Source organism: Marmota marmota, unplaced genomic scaffold, assembly GCF_001458135.2.
Source record: "Marmota marmota marmota unplaced genomic scaffold, marMar, whole genome shotgun sequence".
Classification (NCBI taxonomy): domain Eukaryota; kingdom Metazoa; phylum Chordata; class Mammalia; order Rodentia; family Sciuridae; genus Marmota; species Marmota marmota.
Window position 1 is genome coordinate 11,650,364 of NW_026000093.1, and position 27,806 is coordinate 11,678,169.

At 35.0% G+C, this 27,806-nt stretch overlaps 1 protein-coding gene across 12 annotated transcripts in view; it reads right to left on the reverse strand.

Moving 5' to 3' along the window:
• The window catches only part of CUNH8orf34 (chromosome unknown C8orf34 homolog), a 418,284-nt gene that overhangs the window by 239,896 nt on the left and 150,582 nt on the right, over window positions 1–27,806 (reverse strand). For all 12 annotated transcript variants that reach the window (XM_048782941.1, XM_048782947.1, XM_048782946.1 and 9 more), the window contains one exon: window positions 12,126–12,298. In XM_048782941.1, coding sequence (XP_048638898.1) covers window positions 12,126–12,298 — 173 coding nt within the window. The remainder of the gene's footprint in view (window positions 1–12,125; window positions 12,299–27,806) is intronic.

Below are 27,806 nucleotides of genomic sequence, written 5' to 3' on the forward strand. Positions count from 1 at the left end.
GTGGGAAACCTGAAAATTCCAACTCTCACTTAAAAGAGGAGACACTATGTTCTGCACCTACCAACTGTTGCCATGTGAGAATTAATAGATTTTCTGATATTTTAAAAGAAATAGAAAGTCCAGGTAATTATTTGCTGATTTATAAAACACATGATTGTCAAGCAAAATACAAGCCATGGGATAAGTATTTTAACCTACTACACTAAGATTCAAAAATAAAAAATAAACAGCTTTAATTTCTTTTGAGTGTGTGTATACAGTTGTCCCAGTACCATTTATTTGAAAACACTACCCTCTCCTCCAATCATCTTGCAATAATTATAGTGCTTTCAAGTCCACCTCTTTGCATAATTTCCTAGTTGACTGTTCTTTCTATTCATATATACATGTGTGTCCTCAAAGTCAGGAGACTGTTGAACGAGTATCAACATTTACCACTTTGAGTGAAGTGTGGACACCTTATTTCTGCTTCAATTCCTTTACCTTCCTTACTTTTAAATATTATTGTTTTGAGTGTCCAGTAGCATTATAATTTTTGTTTCAAAAACCACTATATATAATCCCTTGTATATACTCATATTTCTCCTATTTATTCTTCCTTCCCGATGTTCCAAGATTCTCTTGTTCATCATTTCCTGTTTGAAAAACTTCCTTCCTTCTTTCATGTCCTGAGTTTCCTTTCTCCACCATCCACTTCCACCATGATATTCTGCTTCACCTAGGGCCAAGAACTATGGAGTCAGCTGACCATGGACTGAACTTCTGAAACCATGAGACACAATAGGTTTTTCTTCCTCTAAGTTGTTCTTGTTAGGTCTTTTGGTCATAGTGATGCAAAAACTCTTTAATATTTATTGTACTTGGGATTGATCTCAGGGCCTCATGAATGCTAGGAAAGTACCCTACCAATGAGCTCTAACTCTGATTTCTTAACCAAAAAGGGAAAATGATACCTTAACACTTTAACCAATCAATCAAACTGAGTGGCACCAATTATGGAGCAAGGTGACATTATATACCTCCTAATATGATACCATGAGGAAATACACAATGAGACCTATAAAGAATTGTTTCCAAAAATGTTTAATCAAGAAATAATTCGAGAAATACAGATATGGGAACATTTTTCAAATTAATTAACATGTAGGTAGTCTTCAAAATCCCAATGTCACGAAGGAAAACAAAGCCAGAGGACGGTTCTAGATTTCAGAAGACTAAAGAGACCTGACAATTAAATTCTACACACAATCTTTATTGAACACTAGCTAAAAAAGTAATAAATAAATATACATACAAAAGCCCATAAAAGATCTTACTGAGACAATTTGAATATGATATAAAATTATTATTAATATAAAAAACTTTATGGCATCATTGTTAAATGTTTTGATATAATCATTATAGCTATACAAGAATATATCCTCATTCTTAGGAAATGCATTCCAAAGACTTAGGGAATTGACAAGTGATAATATCTACAACTTATTTTTAAATGGCTCAGCAAACAAAGATTGCAAAATGCTAATGAGTATGAGTGGATTGTGTGTGAATATTAATAATCACTACTCTTAAATTTTCTATGGTTAGAAATTTTTCAATGTAAAAAATTGAGGAGAAAAATATATGAAAGCACACACATGAATATTTATTTCATATCTGTCTTCTATTCCAATTAGGTTCCCCCAACATATAAAGGATTATTGCTGAGATATAAAAATGTACCCCTTTTAAAATAATTTTTAAAATATCTTAATTACTACCCATGTAACTTTAAATAATTAAAGAAAATTAGTTTTACTCAATAGTAGTATGGTTAAAACATAACTGTATATTTGCCAATTGATGGAAGAAGTTTCTTTAGTTCCATTTTATTGTCATGGTATTTGTATCTGCATCATTTCTATATGTCTTTTAACTGAGAAATAATGTAATGATTTGAAAGTCTACTGTGACCAGTTTTATTCACTGAGAAGTAATCCAAAAAGTCACACAATTTTAGTTTTGATTTCACAGTTGATAGATCTAACATGCAAATTGTAATTTACATCTGAAATTATTTTAAGACAAATTATTTTAAAATAACAGTATTCATGGGTCACTGTGACCCCATTAGCTTTGGATTAGGATAATGGATATACATATACATATGTTTCATGCAAAATTAAGATATATACTATCTTAAATATGTTATTTGATATAAATAAATATAACACCAATGTTTATTTTCATTCCCATAAAATAACATTGTTTTCTAAAGCTAATATATGATCAAAATATGGCTAGTTACAAATAAATTTATCTTCCTGAATGTAATCTTAGATTTCTACTCCAGGTCCATAACTGTTTTTCTAGATTCCTTGGGGCTGGATGTGCTCTGCTGTATAAACTGTATATTATGTAACACCTTCAAGGAGGGTCTGAGGCTTGACTTTGCTATCAATTACAGCAGTTTTCTATGTCGTTATGGATCAGCATCGCCACTGAGTAGGATAAATAAAGAATCTACAGTGTTCAGATCGGGTTTTGCTGTCATGAGTTACGAAAACCATTTCAGTTTTCTGAGCAGCTTGAATTTCATAATTACAGATAAGGACTGTGAGGAACACATCCAAACACACCATTGATAGGTTCCCAAATGCTGCTGTTAGGGGAGGAAGATGGGGGCTGAGACTTTATGCTGGAATTTCAGAAGGCAGAAGTCATGTCATTGGAATGGCAATGGGAGACACTAAAGGCTGTCTGGTTGACATTGATAAAGGTGGTTCCAACAGGTGGTGGAAATAAAATTCTATTGGGAAAAGATTACAAGTGGAGGGGGCAGTGAACACAGTGAGGAGCCTGGCGGTAAGAACAATGAATAGCAGAGAGAATTGACAGCTGGGGCCAGGGAGGAGGCTTCCTTTTGTAGAGAGGCATCCCATCAGACTCTTATGCTGATGGGAATGACCTAGTAGAAGGAATAGAGGGGGGACACAGGGAATAAGCAGCTTGCACAGTGGCTGAGACTGAGCATCTAGAACCAAGTGAGGGGCTTGCTTTGGGTGGGAGTGTGGGCTGCACCCACTTGGGCACAGGTGAGCCAAGTCCACCCGTGGTGCTGGGAGGGTGTCTGAGAAGGAAGAGTCTCTGAACCTATTTCCTCCATGAAACAGAAAGCAGGGTCATCAGTAGAGAAGAAGATGAGGAGAAGAGTTGGGGATTTAAGGAGAGAAGTGAAGACATGAAATCATTCCTGAGGAAAGTGGATATGTGGATTGTTCAGCCACCAGCAGCAACTTCACCAGGCACCTGCTGTTGGGAGGTCATGAGTTCAGTGACTCTAGCGAGTGGAGCCACAGGCTCTGCAGCCTTTGCTGGTTTCACCACAGAAGGAAGAATTGGATTGTTAAAAGGAAACTAAGACAAAGGAAAAGAGGGACGAGGCAGTATCTTCAAGAGAATGACTACAACAGTGGGCCATGGACAAAAGCTGAATAAGGAGAAAAACAAAGACCAAGGTGGTGGGTCAGGAGCAATGGAAATTTAACACAATCGAAAATTATCAGGATGGAAACTTGGCACACCCCAAAGTTGGGTGCCAGAAGGAATGAACAAGGGAAAAGGCCGACAGAGGGTGAGATACCTAAAATTGACATTAGCAATGGCAGATAATGATAATGAGAGGGTCCAGGATATGACAGAGGGAATGAGTGGGTCAGGCAAGGTGGAGTTCAAGACCAATAATGAAGTGAAGGTGAAAGAAAGGAGGGGCCAGATTTGGGGAAGAATCACTGGTGTTTATATTGATTTCATCAGGAAGGTAACGATTCAGGGAAAGTGCCTGTGTGGGAAAGGGGAATGACCAGGGGTTGGTCAAGCATGGCTTCAAGAACATGTGGATGATGGTCAGGCTGAAAACATGGGATTCTGCAAGTCACGATTCTAGGGAGGAATTTTTTTTTTTGGGGGGGGGTGCGGCAGGTAAAGTGATAGAGCAAAATCTGTAAGCAGCAAAGAAGCAAAGACCCGTCCTGCCTCTTCTCCCTGCCCCACAGGCTGAGGATCAAAGAAGCAAAAATAGCACCATTACGAGAAAATAGCCTCAAAATAAAAAGCTTCTTCTCAGCAAAAGAAACAATCAATGAGGTACAGAGAGAGCCTACATGTTGGGAGCAAAATTTTGCCACATGCATGTCAGACAGAGCACTAATCTCCAGGATATATAAAGAACTCAAAAAATGTAACACCAAATAAACAAGCTACCCCATCAATAAATGGGCTTAAGAACTGAACAGACACTTTTCAGAAGATGATACACAATCAATCAACAAATATATGAAGAAAAAATGTTCAACATATCTAGTAATTAGAGGAATGAAAATCAAAACTACTCTAAGATTTCATCTCACACCAGTCAGAATGGCAGTTATCAAGAATACAAACAACAATAAGTGTTGAAGAGGATGTGGGGGAAAAGGAACACTCATACATTGCTGGTGAGACTGCAAATTGGTGCAACCAGTCTGGAAAGCAGTATAGAGATTCATTAGAAAACTTGGAATGGAACCATCATTTCTCTCAGGTATCCTACTCCTTGGTTTATATCCAAAGGGCTTACAAACAGCATACTATAATAATGCAGCCACATTAATGTTCACAATAGCTGAACTATGGAAGCAACCTAGATGCCCTTCAGTAGATGAATGGATAAAGAAACTGTGGTATGTATACACAATGGAATATTACTCAGCATTAAAAATAATAAATTATGGCATTTGCAGGTAAATGAATGGAGTTGGAGAATATCATGCTAAACAAAGTAAGTCAATCCCAAAAAACAAAGGCCAAATGTTCTCTCTGATAAGTGGATGCTGATGCATAATCAGGGGAGGGCATGGGGAAAGTGGAGAAACTTTGGGCAAAGAGGAAGGTGGGGTAGGGTGGCGGTATGGGTGCAGGAAAGATGGTGAAATGAGATGGACATCACTACCCTAGGTGCATGTATGACTGCACATAAGGTGCAATGCTATATCGTGTACAACCAGAGAAATGAAAAGTTTTGATGCAATTATGTACAATGAATCAAAAGGTGTTCTGCTGTCATAGATAGCTAATTAAAATTAATTAAATAATTAATAATTTTAGAAAAAGAAAGAAAAAATAACACTGTTGTGGGCAGCCAGAATGCAGAGAGCAGTGCCGAGTGAGATAAAAGGAAGAGAGGACTGAGATCTTTCATCTAAGGGCTCAGGGCCTTCATCTGCACCCCCACCCCTTTTCCAGGTCTCAATCCTGGAATTCTTGTATAGAGAGAGGCTGTAAATCATTTAAGGGCACAGAATTTGGAGCAAGAGAGTCTGGCTCAGCCCCAACCTTGGAACAGAGAAACAAACACTCCAGGACTTGGTTTCCTTCAATAGGGATAATAATAATAATACTTTCATAAAGATAAAACGAATTTTAGATTTCATCTCACTCTAGTTAGAATGGCAGCTATTATGAAGACAAACAACTATAAGTGTTGGCGAGGATGTGGAGAAAATGGAACACTCATACACTGCTGGTGGGACTGAAAATTGGTGCAGCCAATATGGGAAACAGTATGGAGATGTCTTGGAAAATTGGGATTGGAACCACCATTTGACCCAGCTATCCCTCTCCTCGGTCTATACCCAAAGGACTTAAAAGCAGCATACTACAGGGACACAGCCACATCAATGTTATAGCAGCACAATTCACAACCAACCTAGATGCCCTTCAGTAGATGAATGGATTAAAAAAGTGTGGCATATATACACAATGGAATATTACTCAACAAAAAAAGAGAATAAAATCATGGCATTTTCAGGTAAATGGATGGAGTTAGAGAAGATTATGCTATGTGAAGTTAGCCAATCCCAAGAAACCAAATGCTGAATGTTTTCTCTGATATAAGGAGGCTGATTCATAGTGGGATAGGGAGAGGGAGCATGGGAGGAATAGATGAATTCTAGACAGGGCACAGGGGTGGGAGGGGAAGGGAGGCGGTAGGAGGTTAGAAAGGATGGTGGAATGTGATGGACATTGTTATGCAAAGTACATGTATGAAGACACGAATTGGAGTGAAAATGCTTTGTATACAATAAGAGAAATGGAAAAACTGTGCTCTGTATGTGTAATAAGAATTGTAATGCATTCTGTTGTCATATATAAATTAAAAAATTGATTATAAAAATGATAAAGTGAATCAAGATGGAACACATAGAGCAGTCTCTAAATGGTAATTTAATAGATCATGTGTTCAAAGAACACTAGGTGGCATCCTGAAGATTTGCATGGCTTCTCTTAATCCATAATGTCCAACATAACATGAAAGGGAACATCTTGGGACGCCCTTATGAAAAAAGCAGCAGTCAATATTTCCGTTTGGTGTTAATATACTCAAATAATCCATTTTGTTTGGGTTCAGAAGGGTAACTTCTAATCTGGAGTTAAATGGAAACATAAGAGTTGAAATAATTTAGTGGCCAACCTCACCTCAGCCCCATGGGCCTGCCTGTCCTGGTGGAGCCCCCCCCAGTCCCCCACCCATCCCACCTCCTGTCCCCAGTTTCCCTTGTGTCCCCAACCTTGCTCATTCTGCTTCATGCTCTGTCCCTGAGCACATATTGATAAAATTCATTTGATCAGCCCTGTGTGCTCTGTGTGGTAGAAAAACGGATGATGTCTCTCGTGAACTAGATCCTGAGCTTATAGAGTGCACCCTCGTGGCATTTTAGGAAGAATCTGTCTCTTTCCTTAACTTCAATTAGAAATTAAGTGGCTCCCTTCATATTAAAGCCCAGGGAGTTGAAGAGATCATAAAGTTTCATGCTTACTTAGGTTTTTATGCAGAAGAGCTTTTTTTTAAAAAAAAAAAAAAAGTCTAAATACTATGTTTTATAATCAATTTAGTGAATGCTCACTTAGTGAATGCTTAGTGAATGCTTTAGTAAATGCTTATTATGTGCCTAGCAGTGTGTGCACTGAATTGCAGAAAGAGGACTCTTCTTTTTCTTTTCCTTCCTTTCTTTTCCCTCTTTTTTCTCATTTCCTGAATGTTAAAGAAGCAAGTATTTTAAATACAGTATTTTTTTTCTTTCACATTACTCTTACCCAGTATCTAGTACATTATCTGGTATTAATGTTCAATAAATATTTTCCAAGTTGACTATTTTATTTTTGAACTACTATTTTATCCTCTTACAAACACATTAAATAAATTCAAAATTAAGGGGATGCATATGTCTTCAACGTGAGAGATAAGAAAATCCAGGTAAATAGGAAGATTGATAGTGAAAAGAAGAATAAAACATATTATGTTGAAGATGAAGAATAAATGTTAGATTATAAATGCATAACTTCTATGCATCAACCTGCAATGATCAAGATGATTTCAGGAGGATTGAAACAAGTATTTTCTTTGATCTCATTAAAACACATGGTTTTGATATTACTATAGCACAGGTCTGGAAGACCTAGATATGGAGTAAGCCTCAAATGTTGCTTAACACACATGAAGTCTATGGATAACTAGTACTGTGTTTTGCAAAATAATTATTAGAACTGAAACATGTTTTTCTACACATATAAATTAGTGTATTTCTAAACATCTTAAAATAAATTTTAAGCCCTATGAAAATGACTTCATTGATATTCTGAAATAAGTGTGTGCTTTATATTTCTAGTTTAAAAAAAATTGTTAGTCATGAGATACAAATTTTGTATATTTTGGTTATTAAGGCTTCTCTTTTGGATTTCTTTGACAGATTTACTATTACTAACCGATATTTTATACCCTTAAAATTTTCATGTTAGAATATGTCTAAATTACTAAGTTTGACTTTTCTTTGTCGTATTTTACATTTTTTGTGTAATGTCCACAATAGCCAAAATATGACAATATTAGGGCAATTTCTTTGCTCTTGGTCTTTGCATGTAAAAGAATACCCTCTCTTTGATCTGCTTTGTTTTTCTTATCCTGCTTCATTTCCCATCATATGACCTAATACTGCTTGAATTTATGTCACACATTTGTAAATTGCCTGGTCTGTTTCTCTGGAAGGGAAGCATTTCCGAGCTTCGTTTGCTGCACATCAGAAGCCATTTTGAGCTTTAAGGAAAGGGAAACTTCTTAACAGGAAGTAAGTTTAGCTTCTATAGGGACATTTAACCTACATTTTTAAATAATAAGATTTCTATTAATTATATGGCATGTTTAAAATCAAATAGCAGCGCTAAGTTACAAAGCCAGTTCACCAGATCTATAATATTTATGGATATTATTCTTGTTTTAATAAGGTGGTTCAGCTTCAAAGGAGCCTCATTAGGTTTTCAAGGCTTGATGAGCCTATTTACAAATTCACATTAAGATTTAACAAGTCATTTTAGGAAATTCATTACACAGCTATTGCAATGTCTAATTAAGATGGTTTAAAATAAGATTATATCGGATTATGAAAATTTTTGTTTACATTTATTTTTGTAAACATGTGATTATTTTTTATAACTCTTCATGTGCAGTGAGTATATATGTTTTCCCACTAACTGGCTAGACAAGCAACAGCAACAATGCAAACAGGTGGTATCTAACAAACACAGGAAGTCTTGAAGCATTCCCCAACACATTCCCCTCTCTTTTATAGACACCCTTTCTTCTCTTGTTCAGGTGTTTTAATTTCTTTTTTTTTTTTAAGCTCTCTCAATTCTGAATTTGAAAGTCAATGAAAGATTAGGTGGGAAAATGACCATCAACACAAAATACAACATTTTGCATGGAATTTAAGAGATTCACAGAGCTCTTGAGTCCCATCCAGACTGGCTAGGGGTCATGGACGTCATATTAGTGTCTGCTGTTCTTTTATGTTAGTTTCTCCATAGTACCCTTGCAACTGCCTTCACTTCAACCAGCACTGAACCTTTAGAGGTGTCAGTTACACGTTCCAAAATTGTTAAACCTTTGTGTACAGTGGCATACTTGGGAGGGGGGGACTAAGGAAAAAAGTGAAGTTGACATACATTATTTAAAAAAAAACTCTAGGAAAATATTTTAGGTCAGTTTCTACCCATAATACTCTCAAGGTTTAGTATAACATCTATTTAATTCTCTTTAAGAGTGACAATCCAGCCCGTCATGTTTCTATCATTCTGCATGAAAGGGAAAGTTGGCTACTTGCCAAAGATGGAATATTGTAATAACAGCAATTCAGAGAAAAATATGAACAATAGATGGTAGGAAAAAATGTGTAAGGGATACGGGCAACAACTAAAGATAGACAATAAGTGAATAAGCTTTACCTTGCAGATGTCTAGTGACAGTTCTTATCTTCATCACTCCTGTAACAGATGCCTATTGACAATAACCATATACAAGCCCCAGTGGGAGAAAGAAAAATGGATGAAGTCAGGCTTGAAAATCAAATTTTCTTTGAGGAGTCTAGAATATCATTCAGCCTGCTAATGCTTAAGACTGCTAAATTATTGTACATGTTCATTACTATTTAAGGGGAGAGACTAATATTATAGGTACAGACTCTACAGTCATTAAAAATTTATCTACAACACTTTCTTATTCATCCAAATCAAACCGAATTCTGTGTGAGCTAGTAGCAAAAACACAGGAATCCTGTCTTGAATTAGAAAAAGGGAGAAATGTAGTTTCTAACAGAATTTACCACTGTTCTCTACATGTAATTTAGATGTGCACATAATTTTTTCTTCTCTAATGGAACATCAAGGTAGAACTTCACCACTTTCTTATGTTCATAGGTATGTCTGAACCCATAACTTAAATACAAAGAAAAATAAAAGTGAAAGCAACTTTCCAAGACAAATATTTGAAACCTCTTCATAGACTGCATGCCTGTAATCTCAATGACTCAGGAGGCTGAGACAGGAGGGTTGAAAGTTCAAAGCCAGTCTCAGTAACTTAGTGAGGCCCTGAGCCACTTCAGGAGACCCTGTCTCAAAATTTAAAAAAATAAATAAATAAAAGAAGAACGAGGATGAGCCTCAGTGTTTAAGCACCCCTGGTTTCAATACCTACTACTACTACTAATAATAATGATAATAATGAGTTTTCTGAGGAAGGGATTCAATTAGGATTGCAGGAAGGGATTCAATTAGGATTCCCCTTTATTCAGCATTCCAAAGAGAATAAGAGCCTCCTCACTGAGGCTAGGAAGAACATAGAAGCAGTAAGACAGCCCTGATTATTATTATGATTAAATAAAAGCAAAATGAAAGCTGACATTTCTCTATTTTAAATTTAAGAACTAAATATCTACCAATGAATAAAGATAAAGGTCTAGTGGGTGTTATAAGTCTTATATTAAAAATAAAATTACCCTCATTGATAGGTGAAATTGATCTGGCATTTCACAGAAGAAGATAAATGGATTTTTAAAAATGTTTTTCTCCTCCTTATATAGGACACTTCAACTATTTATATAATTTAAAAGTTATTTCTCATGGAAATTGAATCAATTTTCTATATGCCTGAAGCACATTAATGAGTATTTTGAACTTCTTTCCCTCCAGCCAAGTGATAAGTCAAAGCAAAGAACCTCTGAAAGCTATTACATTGTAGAAAATAGTTTTCTCTTTGAGAAAAAAAGTATTTATTGTCTGCTGCTAAATTTAACAGAGGCAATACCAAGTTAGTGTGGCTGATCTATGCATAGGAACAAGGTTTATGTGGTGGTCAGCTAATGACACAGAAAGTTCCCATTACAAGTTCCTGGTACATTTTAATTATGAATATTTAAATCTGTTTTCTCAATTTGGTGTCAGCCAGGCCTCCCATAATGCTTTCCACCTCAACTTCCTTGAAGTTTTCATTTTGCTTTGAGTTGCACTCTCAAAATGGTATTACAAAAACAAGATAATGTTGAATATGCTCTACCTAATAAATATGATTTGGACATTCCAACATTACTTCACTTGTATCAGAATAAGGATGCTTAAGGCAAATTTGCCACCATTTGGGCATCAGGACTCTGAGTAAGAGTTATATGAACTTGCAAGTTTATAATAGTTTAAAAAATTAAATAAATTATGGATAATTATATTCAATCATAGTTTTTAACTATAAACCTAAATAATTCTAAACCAAGATTTCTATCTTCTTATATTTCACATTTACTCTACTTCTTACAGTATATTATGCATTTAAGTTTTCTTCTTCCTGATGATGAACTACATCATTCTAGTACCTCAGGAATCCCCTCTCCAAATCTTAACAGCCAGCCACTTGCTGCCCAGTGTTATACTTGGTCTTGACTAATAGCTTATAACCTTGAAATTATTTTCCCTTTTGGTTTTAGTAGCAAAGAGATGGTATCCACCTAGTTTTGAAGAAAAACTCCCAAACCAAGAGCAAGCCTAATGAAACTCTAAGTTGACACGTAAAACTGTGTATTTATTTATTTATTTTCTTTTTTTTTTTATTTGTTGCTCAAGACAATACAGTGATCTTGACATATCATACATTTGATTCCAATAGGGTATGAATTCTCATTTTTCCACGTGTACAGATTGCAGGATCACATTGGTTATACATCCATGTGTATACATACAGCAATGCTAGTGTCAGTTGTATTCTGTTGCCCTCCCTATCCCCCCTCCCCTCCCCTCCCCTCCCATCACCTCTCTCTACCCATTCTACTGTGACACTTCTCTCTCTCTCTCTCTCTCTCTCTCTCTCTCTCTTTTTCTTCCCTTCCCCCTCACACCATCGTATATGTATTTTGTGAACCCATGAGGGTCTCCTTCCATCTTCCATGCAATTCCCCTTCTCCCTCCCATTCCCTCCCGCCTCTTTTCCTTGTTTCATGGTAATCTTCTTCTCATGCTCTTCCTCCCTACTCTATTTTGAGTCACCTCCCTTATATCAGAGAAGACATCCCTAAAAAACTATGTATTTATTATGTATGATGTGATATTTTGAAGTACACACACACACACGGTGGGAAAGTTAAATCTAGCTAAGTGTTTTATCCCACGCAAAGCTTACCAATTTTCTATATAAAATTACTATGAGGTATCTCATCAAAATCCTGCACTTGGGTTTATTTTCCATTCATCTTTTAGTGACCAGTCATAGAATCCTGGAAGGCATCTCTGCTTACCTTCCTGCAGGGCTAGAGCCACTGTCTTCGCTTTCCCATTGGTCATTTTTACTTCTTGGAACTGGGGGCTGCAGCATTTCAGCAGCTAGTGGATCAGCATCATTTTCTTCTCTACCAATCCATTCTCCGATCACTCGGGGCCTCAGAAGAGAAGAATTGAATGCCACTGTTTCCTGAAGAGAAGAAAAGAACGTGCTGCTTTAGATGGCTTTTTCTTGTTCACGGACAACAGGAAAATAACCCAGTCTAGAGGGTTGGCTGCTCACTCAAACCAAAATGTTCTTTTCTTTCTTCTGAATGGACATAAAACTTCAGTTCTCCTCATCTCTACTCAACTGCTTGTTCTAAGTGGTTTATACTGATTCCTGAGGATCACTGTGATACAGGATTTAGAAATAAAATCTTGGATTTGGATTTGGAAGGCTACACATGTGTTCTCAGACGAGGAGGAGGACCAGCATTCCTGGTGGAAGGAGGAGGGTGCTTTAGGGCCCACAAATTGAGAGCATGGTGTCACTCCTGGGAAACGGTACATAATTTCTCTGGAAGAAATTGGGTTGGGGTCAACAGACAAAGTCAAGAGGCAATAGGGCCAGGTGGGCACATCATCTCCAATTGTGGAGCATCCTGGACTTTTAAGATCCAGTAGAGGTTTGAAGCAGGGCAATGTCAGTGAGAGGTATGTCATACTAATTAAAAAAATGTTAATCTCTTTTCATAGATTTAAAATGAGGTAACTCATTCAATTGAATGACTTGGACATGATTCAGCTATAAAAATTGTATTGCATGAAGATACTGAATATATGTAATTGCTAGGGATATTTTAAGTGAAAAAAGGACAAATTAAAAAGAAATACATATATAACATATATATTGATCTAATTTTTGTTTAGAATTCATATGGATTGACATCCATCATTCATTCATTCTCTAATGTCCATTGAGTCTTAGTATGTGCAAAAAACTGCTCTTTACTAGGCAAAATATTGAGTAAAACCAAAGTTTTATAAAGGTTTTATTTGAAGGGAGGAATTGAGGGTGATCTTAAACTTTTGACTTGGTATTTCCATGTCTTTTTTATGCTAAATATAATCTGGTAATTTTGAAAATATTTTGATCTAAGAAACACATGCTTTGTTTAAATTATGTCTAATGATAAGTTTTAGTATTAGAAGAGACTTGAACAATTCTGAAAATTTAGATCTTGTGTTCTGAGTCTTTACAATTCATAAATATACAAATCCAATACACGATACAACAAAAATAATAATATCATATACGTAATATAATGTATAGAAAACAAATACAATTTCAAAAGCCGCATATAAAGAATGATGTAGATAATATTTGATAAGAATTTCTCCAAGTGAGAATAAGTAATAAAAAGTAGTTGGATGCCTAAATATTGTTTCAGCCTATAAAACATAGTAGATGTACTTTAATAAGAGTATGTAACTTAACAAGTAATTTGAACTCTCTCTGCACTTATGTTCCCTGAGTTAGGAAAACAAAGAACTCCCATAGATTTCAGCTGTGAAATCATGCAATTAAATTAATGTTTTGAAATAACTGGAAAGTCATATTTATCTACCAAAATTGAATGTCATTTGAAGTAAAGGAATTAAAATTGAGTATATTGGTAAAAGTTAAATCTGTATTTGCTTTTCAAAGCAGATTAGGGAAAAGACATTTTTCAGAACTTAAAAAATGAACATATTTACAGAGGCAGAATCTAGTTTGGGCTATTTGAAATGTTATTCTCTGAATTGTATTTCATCCAACTATAAAATTTGGTAATGGGAATTATTAAATCTACTATAGCAAATGAATTCATAAGTAAGAGTGAAATCATAAAAATTCTGGGTATATGCTAAATATAATTATTTATGGACATGGATTCTATTCAAACCATTTCTATGCATATATCTGGAAGAGGTAACCAGAATTGCTGCAAAGGTTGAGTTGGGTAAGAAGAGATGTTTGGTAATCAGTATGGGCAGAGGAATAGAACAGGAAATTGATGGTGTGGTTTATCAATCTATAAAGATTTATTTTATAGATAATGTATCAGAAAGGTGAGATAATGAATTTGATGTTATTCATTTTATTCACATAATGGGGAAGGATTTGGTTTGAAGATTTATCCTGCTATTGGCTCACAGTAGCCTAAGGACTGGTACAAAGAAAGTAACAGTTACAACAACAGAATAAATAAATTTAGATGCCATTAAAAAAAGAAAAAAAAAGAAGAAGAAAGAAAGAGGCTTTAAAGTTGGGTATGACCAAAAACTTGTGAACTGCAGAGAATCAGAAATAACTCTGCAGTTACTTGCTGGGAAATTAAATAAAAGGATAGACTCCACTGCTGGTGGAAAATAGAGTGCAGAGAGACGGATAAATGGTTTGGTATCCAGGATATTTAACTCCTCTGGCAACAGAAATTTAGTGAGAAATAGCTGACAAGCAAGGCAATAAAAAGTCACAGAATCTTGGAGTGAATTTTTAGCTGGTAGTTAACTGAGATATGGTGTTGCTAAATAAAAGACTAAATTAATGCCTTTGGCTTTGCAATATCGTGGTTGGTGAAAGCTGTGAAATGGTAAGGAAATTATCATGGGAGGCTTGAAAAATGAAGACCAGTGTTATGTGGTGTTAAAATATTTGATAAAACTGTCATCTGTGGATGATACTTGGAAGAGAGAAAGCATTCCTAATAGTCTTTCAAAATTGATAATGGAGATATCCAGGAAAAATATTATAAACATCATGTAATTTGCTTTCAGCTACATATATGTTTCTTCAAGAAATAAATGAGCTCACAAAGTAACTGGCCAATTTGCAAGTAAAATTTAGAGCAAGTGTTAATAGTCTGGCCAAGTTTCTCATCTCTCGCATTTCCAGACATCTAAAGATCTTTAAACTAATACAAATCCTATGCAAATGTTAAACTCAGAACTCTGCCAGATAAATTAGGTCTCAGGGTAAAGAAGAAATTAAGGCTATGGGTATGGGACCCTTTATTCAAACCTTTGAAAAAATTAAGATGGTGTTTTTTAAGGCTGTTCACAACACCTAAAATGTCAAGTCTGGAAACAGAGGCACGTCTTGAAAAGAATTATGAATATGGTTTGGCTACAAGAATGGAAGAGAAATCAAAATATACAGGAAACCAGCAAATTATTTGAGAGAGTTGGAGTCATGGAAAACACCAGCCTGGAGTAAAATAAAGGAGACTACATTTTATATTGAAGATATAAAAAGTCCTCTGAGACCCCATTTTGCCAGACAGAAAACAAGCTGAGGAAGTTGCTCCAAGGCATCTTTTCCAGTGCTCTCTTGAGGTTAATAAAAAGAAAAAGAAGAAAAGAAATTTCTAGAAGGGAAGCCAAGAGCTGTGAAAAACAATAGATGGGGACTCCCAGGGAATCCAGATCCCACTCCTTGGGTACTATTAAGGAACAGCCCACTCTGCCTGCTTCTTGGGACAGGAAGAATTGATGACATTTACTCAGCAAAATTTCAGAATTTCTCTGAATCGGGGATTCTATAAACCTCCCATTTTTCTTCTTTTCTAATGGCAATATGTAATATGGTTATTTCATGTGGGTTCTATCACATAATGGAAAAATAAGAAACAAACTGTCGTCATTCACATCTATTCATTATTTATAGAAAAATCAAGAGATTTTGGAGAAAAGTTATAAGTTAATGTGAGGCAAGCAAGCTTACTGGATTTAAGATAAAATTTAACAAATCATTTTCATTCCTATATGCTATATAATGTAGATACCATTTATTCTAACAGCCAAAAAAAAGGTTGCCTAGGAACCAGTTTAATAAAAATTTGCATAATATCCTTTTGAATGCAACCATATGGCTTTATTATAAAATTTATTATGAAATTTAATTAAAATATATGAATTGAATGTTCATATATAGAATGACTGACTTAAAAATGTAAAGATGTCAGTTCTCCCATATTGATCTACACCATATTGTAATGTTGTAAAATTGCTAACTGAATCCATGGGAAGCCATTTTTCATTAAAATTTTGGATGGCAGAGAGTGTTGGCAAGAGTCAGGAGAAAAATATTATTACAAATTGTTGGTAATATAAACATATACAAACATTTTAGAGAAGAATTCTACATTATCTAACAAAAATAAAATGTATATGATGCACATGTCATATTAACAAGAAACCATACCTGAGGGAAACCATTGCTTATGCAGGCAAGAAATGTGTATGATAGAGTTCATAGCATCGTTTTTTGGTAAGAGTAAATTGCAAAAAAAAAAAGTTTTTGTTGTAAGACACCCATCATTTATATAAAATTTAAAATTTTGATACAAAACTAGGAAATATATACATAGGAAAGTGTGTGTGTGTATGTGTGTGTGTGAAAAAGACAAAGAAAAGTAAGAGAATAAAATTAAAATTCAGGACAGAATGATGTAGGCTATCATTGGGTTGGCTATACTATACAGGCTTTCAGCTACATCAGTAATGAATTATTCTTTAACTGCATGGTAGATACCTAGATATTCATTGTATTATGATTTACAAGAGAACTTATGCTAGGTTAGCTGAAGTTCCATTAATCTGGGTGTGGATTTTCTTTCCCTTTTGATTGAGGTAAATTTTCATTCCTTAGTTAGCTTCCAAACCTCTCTTGGCCAATTGATGTTGCTCATCATTTCAGTAAGAAAATGAAAGCAATCAGAAGAGACTTTGCTCATCTTCTTACTACCAAGTCACAGTTACATGTGAACAGTCATTTCTTCTTTTCTGAAATCTGGCATACAGAAGGTACTCAAAAAGATTTGTTGAGTAAATGAAAGAATGACTAAAGTTGAGGTGATAAATGATTCAACAATGCATTATGAACATCATTAGTCACCGGGGAAATATAAATCAAAACTACAATAAAATACCACTTCACACTCACATGAGGATGATTGGGTCATTTCAAAGACAGGCGATAATGAGGAACAGCAAAACGTGGAGAAAATGGAACCCTTACACTTTATAAAATAGTGCCCCCATTAGAGAAAACAGTTTAGTAATTCTTTAAAAGTTAAATTTGGAGTTACCATTTGGTTCAGCATTCTATCCCTAAATATATATCCAAGAGGAATGAAAACACATGTCCATTCAAAACTTGCATATGAATGTTCCTAAAAACATTATTTCTAATAGCTGAAAAAATACAAATAGCTCAAATGTTTATCAATGAATGAATAAACAAAATGAGGTATAGCCATACAATGGAATATTATTCAGAAAGAAAATGAACGGAATACTGAGGCTTCTCTACAACATGGGTGAATCTTGAAAACATGCTAAGTGAAAGAAGACAGTCCCAAAAGACTACATATTGTATGGATGCATTTATATGAAATTTCCAGAATACACAAATCTAGAGAGATAGAAGGTTGTTTAGAACTGAAGAGATAGAGGGACTTGGAGGAATTGCTAATGGGTTCAGAGTTTCTTGTGAGGAGGTGATGATGATGTAAACTTAGCCATGTGCAGTGATACATGCCTGCAATCCCAACAGCTGAGGCAGGTTGATCACAAGTTTGAGACCAGTCCCAACAACTTAGCAAGGCCCAAAGCAAATTAGTGAGACCCTGTCTCAAAATAAAAAACAAAATTTATAAAAAGGGCTGGTAGTGTGGTTCAGTGGTAAAATGCCCCCAAGTTCAACCTCAGTACCAAAAAGAAAAAAAAAAATGTTAAACTTAGGTTATGGTGATGATTTCACAACTGTGAATATACTAAAAACCACTAAACTATACATTTTAAAGAGGTGAATTTTATGATGTGTGAATTACATCTCAATAAAGTTGTTAAAATAATACAGTAAATCTATTTTCAGATTTTTTCATTTTATGGTACAATATAAAACGGCATGGATTTTGAGTTAAACTGTTGTGGTATCAGAAGCCAGGAGATGAGGATTTATTCCAAATCTACCAAGGACCAGAGGTGAGATCATTTAATCATTCTAACCTCCATTTCCTTATTTGTGAAACAGAAAAAGCATAATTATCTCATGAGATTGTTGTGAAAACCAAATTCAAAAGCCTATCAAAATGTATCGAACATGTCTGCCAGCAATCAAAGGTGCCCAATATCATCCCTCCTTCGTTTCTGCACCCTCCTACCCATGACCTAAAACATTTTACTCTTTATTATGGATATTTTCACACTGATGCAAGGCTAGAGAGAATGATAAAATGAACTCCTTTGTACTTGCACATATTTTCATCAATTATCAACTCATGGGTGAATGCACTTCACCTTTGTCTTCCCCCTCATCTCTTCTACATTCCCCTGCCTTGTCCTGATTATGTCAAAGTAAATCCCATTCATCATATCGTATCACTTGTAAATGTTCCAGTTTGTATTTCTAAAAAGAGCACAGTGTCTTTTGGTAAGTAAATGCAATACCATTATCTTACCAAACCATAAATCAACCATTATTATTTAATATCTACAGATATTCAGTTTTCTAATTTCCCTGATTATCTCCTTAATGACACGTCAGTATCTAAATAATATTTCACATGTTGTAACTGACTAAAAGTCTTTTTTATTTATTTTAATCGATAGATTCTCTTCCTCTGCTTCATTTTTCTCATGTAATCCTTTGTTGGTCAAAGACCTGAGTTTGGGAGCTTTATATGCTGTAAGTTTTGCACACGGCATTTATTCCCTTTTGCATCCCTGTGATGTGGTTGGAAATGTTCCTCTGCCCTCTGTAATTTCTGCAAATTAGCACTTAGATCTGGATGAAAGTCTGTTGTTGTTTTTGTCTTTGCCAACACTACTTCAGAGAGAACAGCTCTAGTTTCATCCAGAGGAGGCTCATAATGTCTCAAGGACTCTCCTTCACATTGATGTTGGCAGCATTGATCATTTTGCTTAGATTCATTAATTCACCAACAATTGCCGAAGGGCCATTATCTAATTTTATAATTACATACTCATTTATTTACTGGAATATTTTTGAAAAGAGGAACTTCCTGTCATTATATATTTGCTTACCCTGAAGTAAATCTGTATAGAAAAGATGCAGATTCAACATTTTTTTTCTTTCCTTTTACCAGTTTTTTAAAAATAATAATTTTGGACCCCTAACATCCTCCAAAGACAATAGGTTTGGGGGATGAAAATATAGACATAAACATTCATGATACAACTCACTACACTACAATTATTCTTACTCATTTTCAAATTTTCTCAACTCTTACCAGTGGGAGATGAATTTACTTGACTCCTGAGCTTCTTTGATTCAATCTTAGTGATCTTTGACAGAGTTCTTGCTTTCTAGTAAGGACAAGATACAGCTATTTGTTTTTTGTACATTCCATGCTCCAGACCTGGAATTTGCCATTATTCCAAGGACCCTTGATTCCTCTCAATATGAAATAATTTTTATAGATTAGAATCTTGGCATTAGGCATACTAATAATTGAGTTGATAATAGCATAAAGCTAGGAAATATGTATTTTTTAATATTGCTAAATAATTCAGACTTATAGAAAGTTGCAAAAAGAAAGAAAACAACAAAGAAGTCCTGTACATCCTTTTTCTGGACTGCCCAAGTGTTTATTATTGATTCAATAATATCAATAATATCGGTTGATATTTTCCATTATAATTTTGGCTAACATTTTAACATTTACATATATGTGAATCCTTCTATTTACAATTTTCAAATGTTTCCTGATGATTATATTCAAAGTATGCATTTTTGGACAGAATAACACAGAGGTGAGATATTCTTTTCATATCAAGGGCACAGGATGTTGATTTTTCCCATAACTATTCGTATAAACCCTGATCACTAGGTTAAGGGTATCGTCCAGTGGTCTCTTATATAAAATTGCTACTTTTCTCTTGTTAAGCAATAAGCACTTTCTGGGTAGAAGAGGCATAACTTTGAGAATAGGCAGATACCCTGAAATTCATCAAAATTTCACCTACTAATTTTAACACCCTTTGTTGACCCTTACCTGCATCAATTATTATGATGTTTGCCAATTTGTGGTTTTCTGATCATATCCAGTATTGAGTTCTTAAGGACATAAAGATATCGTCCATTTGGAAGTAGAATTACAGAATTTTTATTTAAATTTGTTGAATTTACACATTTATTTCCGTTCCGTGTACCAAAAAATTTTAGTTCTTAAGGACACCATCAGAATTTATTTGATTTATCACACAAAACATAGACAACAATCTCATTATAATGACATCAACACTGTAAACTAACAACAGGTACTAAAAACCATTTGAGAGTGAATTGGAAGTCCTCGGAGTCTAACCCCCTGAAGACAAGGAAGTCCCTGCTTATAATGACTTGAACTAATTCATCTCAACATGTTTATGTCATCAGCCTGAAAGACAGTTGTGCTCTTTTTTTTTCATTTTGCCTTTGATTATAAGAAATTACTGTTTCAAGATGAAACTTTGTTTTAAACTATAAAAAATATTTTAGAAGTTCCAAGTGGTTCTAATGGTCACATGTGAATGGACATCCAAAATTTTAAGAAGTCAATATTTTATCCTTACTCCTTCTTCTCTACACCTTTCCTTATTTCTGCTGTTTATTCTATACCTTCCCCTCTGCCATAGGTAACTTTAAAAAAATTATGTGTATATGAAGGTGTGTGTGTGTTTGTGTACGTGTGTGTGGTGTGTGTGTGTGTGTTTTACAGTTTGACAAGTTTTGTTATTGTTTTTGGTTTTAATCTAAGTGGATATGCAAGTATATTTTCACTATACTCAATTAGATGAATGGTAGTACACTACAATCACATTTCCTCTCCCTTGTCTTTGTCATTTAAAAATATATCCTGGGGATCATTCCATATTATAGAGATACTATTTTTCATTATTATAGCTGTATAATTCTCTATTGTGAGGATATACTAAAATTGATCCAGTATTCTTTTAATGGACATTTGATTGTTTCCACCCTTTCGCTATTAAAACAGTATGACAATATATAGTCACATGTATAAATCTTTTCATATTTTTCTGATGTGTCCTTGAAATTAAAAAAATAGGCTTTTTAATCCATAGATAATTGCACATCTGATGTCACCCAACATGCTCCTTTGTGGTGTTTGTGCCACTCTGCGTTCCCACCAGCAATGTGTGAAAGTGCCTTTCCCCAAAGCCTCCTCAAAAGGGTATTTTGACAAACTTGGAGATTTCTGTAAACCTGATTGATAAGCAGGGGTGTTTAATTTGCATTTTTCTTATTTTAAACAAGACTGGCATCTTTTCATATAGTCAAGAAGGATTTCTCCCCCTGTGAACAGACTCTCATTCAGTTTTAGTGGAATTCAGGTGTTTTTATTCTCTATCTTTAGAAGCACCCTATAATTATAGATACAAAGCTTTGTCTGTGATATAAATTTCAGTATTTTCTTTGATTGTCTCTTCCCACATTTTATTTTTGAAAAATAGGTTCTTCACAACAAACAAGAACCATCCTGACAGAACACATAGTAAAACATATACCTATTTCCCTTAATAGAAGTGTTACTAGCTAAAAATCAAACATACAACTAACCAAAATAGCATATAAAATAGTTCTATGGATTTTTCCCTACTTCCAAAAATTCCATGTGTTGGGTACCTGGGTCACACATGAGTGCACAAGAGACTTTGGAACACAGAAGAAAAGCAAGACAAAAGGGTCAGAGTGATTTAGTACGCTCTGTTAGATAGCAGAAATCCCAAAACCATTCAATTCTCCAAAGTAATGACAAAACAAAACAAAAAAGCAACAAAGTCCAGATTTGTTTGTCCAGGGAAAAATTAACAGAAGGTGAATGGCAATACAAAAATATCTGGTGAAAAGATATCCTTACTTCAAAGAAGTTAACATTTCACCCCTTGTACTGGTACATTTAATAAAACCACCGTCGAGGGGGCTAGATGGCCTTTGGCACATTATGTCTGCACTGAATTCCAATATCACCCTCTTGGCCAGCCTGATATAAATTAGAACAGGCTTGCTTTGACCCTCTTAACTTTTTAGAGAGGCAAAATAATAAAATAGTTAAGAGAATGGCTTTGGGGTTTCAGTCTGTTCAGATCTGAGTTTGGCAATAAATTATCTATGTCTGTAAATTTGCTCAAGTTGCCAAACTCTGAGGACATCAATTTTCTTATGTGTAAGATGAAGATATCAGGAGCCTTGTCACAGGGCGTGGAGCGTGAGTGTGAACGTGTGCTTTAAGCCCTTAGCACAATGCTTATCACACTATTTGCTCGTTAAACCATCTTTCCTCTTGTGCCTACTCAGTCTTCCCCCAGTCACATATTTAAACTTTACATTGAAACACTGTAAGCAAGACTATGACACTGTCTTAACCCTTTTTCTAGATTAATACCACATTAAATCTAGTCTTAATAAAATGTCTTGATAGTGGTGGGGGGGAAAAATGGGAAAAGTCCATAAAAAAAGAACAACTTAAAGAGAAGAACAAATATTTAGTAAGCTCTGGATAATTATTTACTTTGCCATTATTTACCAAACATTTAGTATATTCCATACAATAGCAGGCACTATGGGAAAAGATGGCTAATAATAACAAGACCAGTTATTACTCCAGTGATTATTCTGGATCAGGAGCCAAAACAATAGGAAATAATGAACATAACCTACTGCAGAGGCTGAGAGTACAGAGTCTGGAACAGCAAATTTCTGGGTTTGGATTTTAGCTTTTCCACTTACTATGGGACTGAGGGGAGCTTATAAGACTCTAAGAGTTCCTGTAATTCTATCTGTTCAACTGCAAGTCATAGTTTCCATCCCATAAATACAACTGTTAAGAGCTTGGGTTCTAAAGTTAACTTACCTTGGTTTGTGTTCCATTTCTTTTATTTTCTATCTATATAATATTTGGTAAATTTCGTAACTCCTTTCTGTCCAAATTTCTCATTTGTCAAGTGGCAATAATAATCCCTATTTCACAGGGCATTAGTAAATACTGAACAAGATAAATGAGATAAATCATTTAGAATAGTGACTGGCACTGGCACATAGAAGGTTCTCAAGAGTGTCAGCTATTTTTATTGAGATAAATGAATAATCTATATGAAATACTTCCCCAGGGTCTAAAATACAGCACACACTAAATAATACATTATTATTCATGATGTCTATTATCATTATGCATCTGTTTAAAGATTCAAGAACTAGAAAGTCAACCTCACTATCATTCAACATGGAATGAATGATAGCAGTATTTCTGATGAGTTTTCTAAAATATATGTGGATTGCCTCTATCTCTAAATCCTCCAACATATATTTTTTTCTTAAGCTAGAAAGAACATCAGAGAGGCATGTCCTCTCCTTCACTATTGAGATTTCCACTGGAATTGTTCTAACAGGAATTTGCTTTTTCAATTAAAACATCTGTCTAGGTGGGTGGACATTATTGTAAGAATTCCTGTTAAAGTAATGGTCTTATTTAGTCAAAGTATAGATACATTGTAGTGAAAGCAAATGTACTAAAGCACTAAATGCATGTATTTATTTGTAGTTAAATATGCATAATATAAAATTAATATCACAACCACTTTTAAGGTATCATTCAGGTGCACTATATGTACTCACATTATTGTTCAGTCTCTGGGCCTACCAATGTTGAGCAGACATCTTTCATCTTGCAAAATAAATTCTATAGTCATTAAAAAACTGCTCCCCATCTCCCTTACATCCAACCCTTGACAACTACCTTTCTGTTTCTGCATCTATAAATGTGACTACTTTACCTCATATACATGATATCTTATGATATTTGTCTATGACTGGTTTATTTCATGTAACCCAGGTCTTCAAGGTTCACACAAGTTGTATATGTGACCATATTTTCTTCTTTTGAAGAATGGATAATATTCCATTGTGTGTATTCACTGCATTTTTCTTATGACTTCATCTTTCAATGAACATTTGGGTTGCTTTCTCCTCTCGCCTGTTGTGATCAATGCTGCTATGAACACGAATATCCAAGTATGTATTAGAGATTCTACTTTCAATGAGATCTTCATCCATGCCTCTAGTATAGTACAACATCTTAGACTGAGTAATTTAAATAACAAGATAAATTTATTTCTCATGTTCCAGAGGCTGAGAAGCCCAAGATCAAGATGCCAGAAGATTTAGTGTCTGGTAAATACACATTGTCTGCTTCCACAATGGAGCTTTCTTGTTGCTCACCTGAAGGAGAGGATGAACAATGTGTCCTCATATGACACAGGCCAAACAGGCTGCCCAAAGCACTTTTATAAAGAAACTAATCTTATTCTTGAGGGGAACAACTTGTGACCTACTCTATTTCTGAAGGTCCTGTTCTTAATATCATTACATTTGATATTAAGTTCTAACATGACTTGTGGAGGGAAACAAACATTAAAATCATGGTCCATGGTAACTCTATTTTTAATTATTTGAAGAAGTGCCATACTGTTTTCCATAGTGGCTGCACCATTTGATATTCCCACCAACCGTGCACAAGATTCCCAATTTCTCCACATCTTTACCAACACTTACTATTTTCTATTGTTCATTTTTTTCTTGTAGTAGCATCCTAATGGATATGAGAACAGATATGTTGTACATATCCATTAGGCATAGACTAAGACCTCATTGAAAGTAGAGTCTCTAACAGATACTTGGAATGTATAGTACATATTCATAGCAGCATTGATCACAATAGACAAGAGGAGAAAGCAACCCACTGTGGTTTTGATTTAGATTTTTCCAATGCTCAGTGATATTGAGCACCTTTTCAAATAATTGTTGGCCTTTTATATATCATCTTTGGGGAAAAGTCACTTCAAGTTCTTTGCTCATTTTTAACCAAGTTATTTGTTTTTTGGTTGATGAGTTGCAGGGGTTTGTTAAATATCCTAGATCATTGCCCCTCATCAGTTTTATTGCTTGTGAATGTTTGTCCTGTTCCATGAGTTGCCATTTCATTCTGTTGACAGTATCTTTTGGTGCACTGAAGTATAAGAATATTTTTAAGAACATTGTTGATTACAGCATCTGCTTCAAAAGTATAAATGGAAGACAAATTTCTCAGGATTCAGTAGAAGGAATGATTAGTTTCCCATGAACACCTGGTTTGCTGTGATCCTATAGATGGTGACAACACTGATAAAAAGTTCAGTTGTGGGCCAGGGATATAGTTCAATGGCAGAGTGCTTGCCTACTATGCATGAGGCCTGAGTTGGAGCTCCGGTGCAGTAAAACAGAAACAAAAAAATTCAATTGTGGCAAAACTACAACAACAGTACAGAACCTCAAACCTACATTTTGTGCAGGAGGTTTAATTTTTCCTATGTTCTATTCCCTGTGAAATGATTTTACCATATAGTACTTTGAAATGTTCATATTTGGGATATTTTAGCTATCTACCCCAATTATTCTATATCAGGAAATTAATGTCACTTTTTTAAAAAAGAAAAAAATTCTTTTTTATTTTTAGTTGTATATGGACACAATACCTTTTTAAAAATTTTTTATTTTTGTGTTGCTGAGGATGGAACCCAGTGCCCCACACATGCGAAGCAAGTGCTCTATCACTGAGCCACAACCCCAGCCCCTAATATCATTTTAATAGTTATTAAACCCCCTAAATATTACACAGAAAGAACTCAAGCTCAGCATCTGTGATACCTTCCTAGGGGCTGTGTAGTAATGACAGGAGCCAGGATTCAAGCCAAGGTCTATCTATGGATTTTTCCATAATACTAAGGTACATCTTTAATCAGTGAACACAAATACCCACAATATGAGACAAGGAATGTCATTGGGATGAAGTCACTGTATCCTTCAAGGGACTATGAAAAACGACCTTGCTCTCTGCAAGGCTGTCCAGGGAAGGCTGGAATTTGAAGGATGGATATCAGTTGGAGAGAAGGAAAGAAATGGCATGCACAAAAATGTGGGAATAAATAAAAGTATGACCTGGAGGTACTATACTCTGGCTTTCTGATCCTATCAAAGTATGTACAGTACAAAGTAAAGTGCAGTACTGAGTTCAATACAAAGTCTGAATAGAGAAGAAAAGGAATATAAGATCTAGAATACAAATGTGGGCCCAGATAAAGACTTAATTCTAGAGGCTAGGGCTGTAGCTCAGTGGCAGAGCACTTGCCTAGCATGCATGAGGCCCTGGATTTGACCTTCAGCCCCACATAAAAATAAACAATTAAAATAAGGGCATTCTGTCCATCTATAGCTATAAAAAAATTTTAAAAAGACTTAATTCTAGCATAACAAATCTGTACTTAATATGGCAGGTAGCAGGGAGTTTAGGAAAATTTTTCACAGGATTCTGCTTTAGGTAGGTTCCTTAGGTGCTTCATCTTAGCTAGAGTTTCCTAGAATCAGAGACTGAGAAAGTGGTTTATTAAGGGGTTCTCTCAAGTGAAACCTTTAAGAAAATAAAGGAAGCAGGAGAAGACAGAGAAGCTAGGCAAAGATATGCCTTTGGTTTAAGGCTCCTCTCAAGACGATCCCATACAGAGCTCTGGAATGTGGACAAGCAGCTCAGAGCCCAGTCAGTCATGGGCTGAAGACCAACTCAGGGATCTCTGGTTATGATAGATCCCACTGGGTTGAGACAACCCTTGGGAGAAGAGTAAGATCATAAGCACCTAACGGGGTAGTGGAAGGATAGATCACACTGCCTTAGTAACGGGGAACTGGGATGGCACTAACAGTGTCTACGATATGGCATTTTGAAGGGTAAATTCAAAGTATAGGAGCCTGAATATTATATATATAATTATATATTAATAAAATTAAAATAGTCATACATTAATAATTGTATCAATTATACATTAATAAATTTTATATATATATATATATATATATATATGTAATAAAATTACACATACTCATATATATATACAAAATACTACCATGTGAAATTGGATAGTGGCTGTATAGGCAGAATGATGACCTCTCAAAAATGTCTACATCCTAACCCCTAAAACCTGTGGGCCACATAGCTAGAAAATGCCAAGATAGTGAATAATGGTAATGATAATAAATATGTTACATTACATAGCCAAAAGAACTCTATATGATTAAAGTTGAAGACCTTGAGATGGGAAGATTATCTGGATTAGCCATGTGGCCCCAACTTAACATGATTCTGGAAAAGCAAAGAGCCTTTCTACACATGAAATGAGTGATAAGACATTGCTGGCTCTCAGGTATAGCAAAGGGACCAGGCACTAAAGAACAGAACAACCTCTAGAAGCTGGAAAAAGGCAGAGAAAGAGATTTTCCCAGAACCTTCAGGAAGGACTGCAGCCCCGAGGAACACCTCGACATTACCTCAGAGGGACTCATGCTGAACTTCTAAACCACAGAACTTTAAGATAATAAATTGGTATAGTTTTAATTTATTATAAAACCAAGGAAAACCAAATACTGGCTAAAGAAGGAAGTAAAAAGACTAAAGAATAAGTAATGATAGCGTTCTCACAATTTTAAAAAGGCCCTAACAGTAATATTACTCTTTTATTTTTTTTATTTAAGTAGAACTAAAAATTCTTATTACTTTTATCAGAATTTGTCAACTAACTTTAAAGGTCACAGAAAAAAAAATGATTTCAACAAAATGACA